The following is a 9,077-nucleotide window of genomic DNA, read 5'->3' as shown; positions in this document are numbered from 1 at the left end:
ATCTGTCAATACTTTAATAGAGAAACCAGAATTTCCGTATGAAAAAATTAAACGAACAATCTGATCGACCCGCTTCAGATGGCTTTTTACCACCAGAACGTCTGAGAATTCTGTCGCCGAAGAATCCTGACTTTCGGTGAACATTTCAATTTCCATTTGTAATTGTAACAAGCATTATAAAAATAAAACAAACCTTGCATCAAGTTCCGGGTAGCATAAAAAAACAACAACTAAACATCAGTTTGAAAATGTGTATTTTATTTGCTCGATAGATGCTCCATGGCATTCATTCTTACAACGTTTTATCGACTGTACTTACACTGATGTATTCTTAATGCACACAGTTTGTATTTCGTTTTGATCTTGCACACTCGTGGCAGCGACTGAACTAACAGTGACTGAAACACAAACGAACAGGCGAGGAATATTTTTATTCACATTTTTTTCGTATGTCAGCGTAGTATTCTACACTACAGTCACGAAAAATGTGAACCTTATAAACATTCTTATCATATAACTGAAAATAAGGTCGATTGGAACATTTGCTGGAGCAAAACAAGAGCAAAATACTCACGTTTTCGATTCGACGGCTAGTCGGGCGAAATGGCGTCCTCGACGAGACGAGGACGGCAGAGAGATGAGTCGAGAGTTCTCGTGCGCATTCCCGGTTGAGTAAGTTTACTTCCGGCAGCCGTCCTAGCTCGTCGCGTCCTGGTATCTTAGGGTGCCTGATGCCATCGCTGTGACGAGAGGGTTACAAATTCCACTCCCTACTGGGCTCAGTAGGCAAGCTCAATGCTGAGACAAACTTTAACTTTCCAGCCCCTCCCTGTAATCACATCTCTGGAATCTGCTAAAATCTAGCAGACACGTGACCAGCCGCAACCAGGGTACTTTCTCGAGGTAGAGAGAGGACTCTGGGAACGAGGTTGTAGGGTCACCCCCTCCCTCCACCTGGTTGTCGCGTAGGTCAAGAGATGACTTTTCGCTGCACTATTTGCTAACTGAAAATTTCTTGTACCAGAGGAAATATTTATTTCAATGTGTCGGAACTCCAGAGTAAAAACGTTTCGTTTTAATAGCAAAACTCCGATGACAGATGTTTCTGTTACTTAGTGCGGTCGCCATGTTGGTGCCCTTCCGAGGGGCACAATTTGGGTGAAACACTTCTCCGAGAACGAGACCGCCATCTTGGACTTCATGATTTTTACAAAACGGTAGTAAACCATCACGTATGGCTCAGAAACAATCAAAATCGACCTCCTCCCTTAGCTGATTTCAGTTTCGTAAACGGTCGATGCCATTATTGGTAACCAAGTCTTTCAGAATAGACGATGCCATATCTGCTTTAGTTTAGGCCTGGAAAAGGTAGAAACTGTCACTCTCCACATCTTGACTGAGCCGAAACCCTCTCCCCGTATCGATCCATCCCAATAGAATTTTTTAAGTTCAAAGATGTCATTCAACATTTACGGCAATGAAGACTTTGTATACCCTGAAAATATTGCGGCTTTTTTAGCCTTCTTTCAGCAAATATGAACGCATCCACGAACACTAATCTTACTTCGATCGCGCGGAAAAGCAGTCTTGATTGCCTCTCTTCTTCGCATTAAATGCCGTGCAAAAACGATCGCCATTTTGATACCAACAGCTCAATGACAGATAAAAGGCTGGTAACTACAGGGGGTGATTACGAGGCTGGAGGCTCGGTGGCACAGGCTTTTTTTGGAGGGAATTTCAGAATTTTTTTGTTTTCGCGCAAAAAAAAAAAAAATCAAAACAAGAAAGAAAAAATGTCTGATCGCTACCCGGTCCGTGATCCCCTCGTATCTATCTGCAATCCACCAGAAGCACAGTCTAAATATGTGACAAAACAACGTGAAGGTGGTAATGAAGTTGTGTTCTGGCTGGCAGTTAAGAATGCCGCACTGATACGGTGGCGCAAATTGGAAACATAGGCACGCAAGGCGTGCAAGAGTTATTTTTTTGGGAATTAAAAGCCCCTAGAGGTAGCAACACTCAGAATACTCCTAACAGTTATGATAAGGTTAATCCAACAAGTTCGTTTCGTTACGATGTTCTCGTTGACGTCGTAACAACAGCGACAACAACAACCATTTATTTGTACTCACAATTTATAAAATAATTACAATAAACATTAAATTAGTATAGAGTACTGCCTGCCCAAAATAACCATAAGGGCTAAAAAGAATGGGCAGAAATTAAGTTACATAGATTATTTATACAGTTATCGGTCGGTAACACACTTACACACACACACAAGTATAAAGATACAAACAGAATGGAAACTTACAGCGGAACAGAATATATCCTTATGAATTAATTAAAATAATTGTAATATTTAATATGAATCAATAAAGTGTATTTTTAATTTCTTCTTTAATTGAAAATCAAGTAATTTTTTGTCAGACTCATCAAGAGAATTCCAGATTTTAGGTCCCTGATATCTAATGTTGAAGATCCCGAAATTAGTTCTGATATTGGGCAATGAATAGGATTGATGTGAAGTTTATATGAAATAATTCATATATGAACTGCGGTTGTAGATGAAAGTGAAGAATGGTCATCGCAGTAAATTTTCCAATTTAAGTAATTGGAAAGAATTGCTGAGTCTGACAAAAAATTACTTGATTTTCAATTAAAGAAGAAATTAAAAATACACTTTATTGATTCATATTAAATATTACAATTATTTTAATTAATTCATAAGGATATATCCCGTTGAAGCCCTGATTTTTTTCAGGGTTCTTCTTTCCAATTGCTTAAATTGGAAAACTTACTGCGATGATCATTCTTCACTTTCAATGAGTAGGATTGTTTGGAAGCAACTCTCGTATTATAGGCAATGAATTTCATTAACTGTAGTCGCCGTGTTTGCCTAAGCTCCCTATTTTATTATCTCCAGTTAGCTAAGTTTCAATTGTTCTCAATCTAAGAAGGATATTCTGCCAATTTTAGCTTTAATATGAGTTCACATTGACTTTGTGACCTTGATACTGTGACGGGTTCTTGTTTCGACCGCTGGTTTAAGGGAGCGAAGGCTCAGGTACTGGCTTAAAGTTTGTCTTACGTGGGCAAATTATCTCGAACAATAAATAAATATGGAGTTGATTTAAATTACAAGGAAACTAAAATAATCAAACGTGAGCGCTCTCTGAACGCAACTCGTGTACTCATATGCAAGATTTACATTATTTTTGATATTTCTGAAATGTTATAGAGTATCGTATTTTAAGTAAAAAATAGTTTTTGTGGGTTTGACAATTATGCATTGAGAGGTTTTCGGCCTTCTTAATACTCTCGGAAACCGAGGGATAACGACTCTTGAATGACGGAATAATCAACAAAGGACCATGATCTTCGGTGTTGCGACATCCGAACGGATGGTCAAGTCGGAAACGTCCGTCGATTTCCGAGGATATGAGGAAAGCGTTTAGGGAGTGTTTGATCACCCATTGATTATGATTGAACGTATTTTGCGTGGATCATGGCATTAAAAATTATTTTTATGTACCTCGTGTCTTGAAATAATCTTTTGGAAAGCCCGTTGGAAGTCAGGGTTCTCATATTATTAATGGTTTCAATATTCAAATCAGATTTAACCGCTTGATCGTAGTTAAGAAAGTGTCTGTCTCCTTGTTTCGTGATCCATCAAATCACCTTGGCCGAATGTAGAGCGATTTGATTTCGTGGCTCCGCGGTATCTTCGTACGCGACCACGTGAATCTAACACTTGTGGCAACTCCACGGCTCCAAACCCCCATTTTCCCGCGCTTTTAAAGTGATTTTGAGGGAGGAGACCGGCGGAGGTCGCGGGTTCAAGTCCCGTTCTGACCACTAAGCTGAAGGTGTTTCTCGGTATACAGCTAGTTCAATTTCTTGGCCACGTTAGTAAATCGCCGAGTGGTCTGCCACCTGCCAGTCGGGATTTTAACCATGTTATGTTCGGGCACATTTACACGTCATTCATTTTGGGCACGGCACTCCAAAAGTTTGGCCCGCGGGCCGATAGTTTTGGGCACGGCCTGCCTGATTTACACGGCAAAACATGTTCAAATTTTTCAATGTTGATTTCTGAACGGCATCCCTGAAACAAGAACGGCACTTTTAAATTTGTGAGTGCCTGTGCTTATGTGAGAGCCGCTCACATATGATTTCAGGCGCGCTTTCGCGGGCTGTTCAAAGAGAAAATGGCGGATTCTCGAGTACAAAACGCAACCTTTCTTGATGAGCTGTGGTATTCCAACTTTAGGGTAACTCGTGGAACATTTACATACATTCTCCACTAAATTGGTCATGAGATCTCTCGACAAGACACTCCAATGCGAAAAGCTGTTACGCCAAATCGACGACTAGCAATAACTTTGTACTACCTAGCCTCTCAGAAGAGTAGAATGTATTACTTAACCGTAACGTGTTGTACACCTCTCTAGTTTCCTTTGAGGTTTTGCTATTTTCTAACGCGAGCTGGATAGTTTCCTCCGACCACAGGTCGATTAACATAACTGTGGCATCGTTGCTCCCCATGCAAAATTTGCCACGATTCTTCGACGCCATCTTTCTTCCCGCGAAAAGTACAAGATTTTGGCGCCCCAGAAGGCTCATTTTCGACCCAAGAACCTTCGCTGTTGTGGTCAGTCAAGAGTACAAAGACTCTGGAGACGAGGATACCTCCGGTTTCGGCACGCGGACCTCTTTTTAGGCGGGCCAGGATGTAGTCTCGGCCGGCCTAAATTTTTCGGCACGCGGGCCAAAAAATTTGCTTTTACACGGCAAAAATCGAGCGGGCCGTGCACTATATAATTGGCCCACGCGCCAAAATTTAGGAGTGCCGTGCCCAAAATGAATGTCGTGTAAATCCAGACAATAGACTGCAAGGCTGATACTACGTGAAAAACGTTTCGAAACACCAACATGACAAGAACCGATAAAGTAGGATCGCAACAGTGGACAGCTGTTTCTTCTTTCTTGGGACTCGTCAGCACTGTAGCGAAGATATGTAACGCCAGCCCAACAGCCAACGCGCATAAATTGCAAAATGACCCGCTCACAATATCAAGTTCCGTACATTGAACTCACTTGCGCCCCGAAACACGCGTTGCCACATCACATGTTTCGCGGCGCAAGGAGACAAAGTGTCACGATTGGTGTCTCGAAAAGCAAAAAAATAAATGTGGCTGGACAAGGCCAGCCTAAACATTGAACGGCATGGCCAGCACCATGCTTTAAAAACGCAGCGTATCATGCGCCTTTCATTTGCATTATTTGTTTCATCATTTGATTTCATTGGCCCTGAAAAGCCCCATTGGGGGAGTGGTCAATTAGGATATTGTTTTTTTAAATTATTTTAATAATTTTATTCAATCTAAAAGCAAAGTTTTTTTAAAGTCTTTGTCACAGAGATTATGTCTGCTAAATTTCAGATCCATCGCTTTAATATTCAGCAATTGATTTAAGAGAACGTATGGGGACGTTGGACATAATTGCTAATTTCTCGGATATTTTTTAATCAAATGTAAACAAATATCGGAACAAAAAGTTTATTATTCAAGCTGTACGAATCATTTTTGATTATTCAATTATTGGAATTTAGTTATTTTTTATTTTGTTTGTGTTATAATTTTTTTTTTTTCGTTAGAATCTATTAAGACAATCTACTATAATTAAGAAAAATTAAAAACTGAAAAACAACAACAAAAACAGCCATATGTATGGGTTTACAAAGAACGCCAGGACCATTAGAGGTAAGCCACTCGATCTAAAAACAAGAAACCTGAACCAGTTAATTAATTAATTAAATCAAATTAATGAGCAATTGCAGGTTTGATCAATTCCATACAGTGGACAATTTTTAGGCCCAATTTAAACGAAGACAAAATTGGAGCTACGTGGAAGTCAAGAGATTATCAAGGTAAGAGTGTAAATCCCCCATATAGGCCTTATACCCAAGGTAATCCCTCTTAAGTTATTTTTAGACATGGTTCCCAGTTCATCCGAGGATGTTACTCGGGGGATGCGTGGACAACCGAAGCGACTCTCTCGAAACTACCTAAGACGAAATGGCGGGAACGTCATTTTATATGTTTTGGTTTCGTTTCATACCAGAGATGGTTTCTGCACTCTCAGTCGCCTTTTTGTTCGGCCAGGCTTTCGTTTGTTCTGTGTTTGGCTGTTCATTATTTTGTCGTTTATTGGGTTTTAGGAAGTTTAATTACGCAAACTTTAACGGCAACGGCAACGGCAACGAGCACAATGGCTGTGTAAACGTGCGTTATATTTTTTTGTTCATTTCTTTGCCGTTTTTTACAAAAGGTCACAAAACAACAACGTGAAATAGCCACATTCTGCAAATTTGAAAGAAGGTGAACAATAGGACGACCAATTTTTACAATTTATTTTTCGAATTTTGAAGCTGCCTTACATATTTTGTTTGGGATATTTCTGACAGTATAGACAAACTGAATGAATCTAAATTCTCGCGAGGTTCGTAGGTTGAATATTAAGTCATTTTAATCGACGTTGTCTAATCATTTTTAATCGACGTTGTCTTTGATCTTTTGAAAGTGGATTCCACCTGTCAACAATTTTATTAAAATTACTATTATTGCCATTAGGCATGGCGGGCGTCCTCCAACGTAACACAAGCTGCATGGTCATTTCTCTATACCCTGCCTCCAAACCACAGATTGGTGCTCGATGTTTCCTTGGAAGAGCAACGGAACTCCGAACTGAAATTATTCTTCCAGTACCCTCCAAAATTGGCCTCGTTGTCAAGAGAACCGTCTATTTTACCCAACTGGCAGCCATCAAGATCACTGAAGTGCGTCAACTGTTGACTTGCTGTCTGCCACCAAGCCGCGGTGCACTGGCTACAGTTACGTCCCCGGATGTTAATATACTCCATTTCCCGGCATTCGCCACTAGCTTTGTATTTCAGTGGATTCAGATTTATGAATGCAGCTCGGACATAGTCCCTGTGGTCAACTCCGTAGGTTGGAAAATCACAAGTGATTCGCCAGTGGCTCGACTGCGCTTTTACAATCCTCATTCGACTCCCTCCGATTCTGTATCCCTCCCAGTTCGGGTTGCGCTGTTTCTTAGATCCTCCCGCTGGAAACGAACCCTTTGCGAAAGCTTCACTTCTCCTCTCCAAGCTTTGGGACATGACTAGAGTCCAGGCCCAGCCGGGTTCCGAGCTGAAGTCGCAAAACATTTCGTACAAGAGACACTCCGATCTCCCTTGCATGAAGTAGAGCCCTGATGCACGAGTTCCCTGTTTCCAGGCCTCCAGACAACTTCTCGTTTTCTGTAAAATCATAACAAAATGTTAAAAAAGGAATTGCTGGTTTCCACGTGACGTCATCAATTCCGAAATAAGGAATTGGATATACTTCTGACGTTTTAGTTTCATCAGATATAAGAACATCTTGGTACTTGAAGTTTTAACTAGACAGGGTTCCTCGTTTTGTTATAGAGCACGGTTGAATTTCCAAGCTTTCGCGTTGCGCGATTGACATATTGAAAAATGTTCGAACGAGAAGGTTGTCGCGTAAGTCAAGAGATGACTCTTCGCTAAACTATTTGCTAACTGAAAATTTCTTGTACTAGAGGAAGTATTAATTTTAATGTGTCCGAACTCTAGAGTAATAACTTTTCGTTTTAATAGCAAAACTTCGATGACAGATGTTTGTGTTACTTAGTGCGGCCGCCATGTTGGTGCCCCTCCGAGGGGCACAATTTGGGTGAAACACTTCTCCGAGAGCGAGACCGCCATCTAGGACTTCATGATTTTTACACAACGTTAGTAAACCACCACGTATGGCTCAGAAACAATCAAAATCGACAAAGAGAGGTGATTAAAAGAAAGTAAGAGTAACTACAGGGGATTTGCATAAACCGATCAGCATTCAGCATGTGTGCGGAAGAATTACCCAGACAAGGAAAGGATGACAACCGACCACAGCTCTCACTTGAGACCGCATTGAATATTCAACTGAAAATGGATTTGAAATGTCAAAAGCCATGACAGATGGTAACAAATGAAAAATGTTAAACATTTTGTGCCTCTAAGCGTCAAATTTGTCGCTGAAAAGGATCGCCCGCCTGCCAAGTGACGCCAAGTACGATTACAATAACAAATTGAAAAATGTAAAATATAAACCAAACTACGATAAAAGATAAAAAGGCAAAAATAACTCTGTGACAATATGCTAATACTGATAACTTGTTAGATTAAAACCTGAATTCTCGAGTTCAGTATTAGTAGAGGCCACAACAATTTAAACATAGTGTTCATTTTTGTTAGCATGCGCAACGAGAAAAACACTTTGATCGTGTCGTTTCTGTAGGAGGGTACGGTTTTGTTTTCGTACTTTGGGCGCAGCCACCGAATGCGAGGCCACCTTACTCTCGGTCCTGGTCTTTTTTCTGGGAAACTAACTCAGTCAAAATTTACAAAATAACGAGAAAATAAATATTGTTGCCTTGGCATTTACTCGCAGGATCTGTTAGTGGCGATTCAAGACATGAAATTCTAATATACTCATCAAGTGACTCGGCAAAACCAACACACTACCTACCGTTTTGCGTCTCATGCGAACAAAGGCAAAGCCTGGCTTCTCCTCAAAGAGTTCCCTTCTCTCAATGCGGTTTTCATTCAGCTCACATACGCCATTTTTGATAGCTGAAGTCTGATAGTTATACGATGTACACCGGGTATCCGCCAAACACCTTTGCCCGCAATTGAGAATCCCGCGGGTTAAAAAGGATTTGTAAGCGTGGCCGATCAAAACTAGGTTATACAGGATCGAGCCATGTGATTCGTAACAGAATTCTGTTCGACTGAAGTAAGGCAAGAGAAACTGCACAAGAAAGAAAAGCTTGCGTGGTGTCGCCTTCATCTTCCAGTTACTTTGATTTTAAAATTAGCTAGCACGCAGCTGCTGTTAAGTGTGTCGTGAGCCAACAGATTTTTTTAACTAAGCTGACGTGCTGAAAAAAAGATGCTTGTGAAACAACAGCGGGGTGAGGACAGAGACGGGGGGGAATGCAACGCC

General features: G+C 40.8%; 1 protein-coding gene across 1 annotated transcript; it reads right to left on the bottom strand.

Annotated features, from left to right (window-relative positions):
* Positions 1-6,397: 6,397 nt before the first annotated feature.
* LOC110041275 (uncharacterized) lies at positions 6,398-8,922 on the bottom strand. Its single transcript, XM_020746559.2, has 2 exons — positions 8,601-8,922; positions 6,398-7,327 (listed from the first exon to the last, which is right to left on the bottom strand). The coding sequence occupies exons 1-2, from the start codon at positions 8,919-8,921 to the stop codon at positions 6,683-6,685; spliced, it is 966 nt and encodes a 321-aa protein (XP_020602218.2). The 5' UTR covers position 8,922; the 3' UTR covers positions 6,398-6,682.
* Between the last annotated feature and the right edge of the window lie 155 nt (positions 8,923-9,077).

Source organism: Orbicella faveolata, unplaced genomic scaffold (genome assembly GCF_042242905.1).
Source record: "Orbicella faveolata isolate gen_17 unplaced genomic scaffold, um_ofav_v1 contig_46, whole genome shotgun sequence".
Lineage (NCBI taxonomy): Eukaryota > Metazoa > Cnidaria > Anthozoa > Scleractinia > Merulinidae > Orbicella > Orbicella faveolata.
Note: the sequence above shows the minus strand (reverse complement) of the source record. Positions and strands in the feature narration are given on the sequence as shown.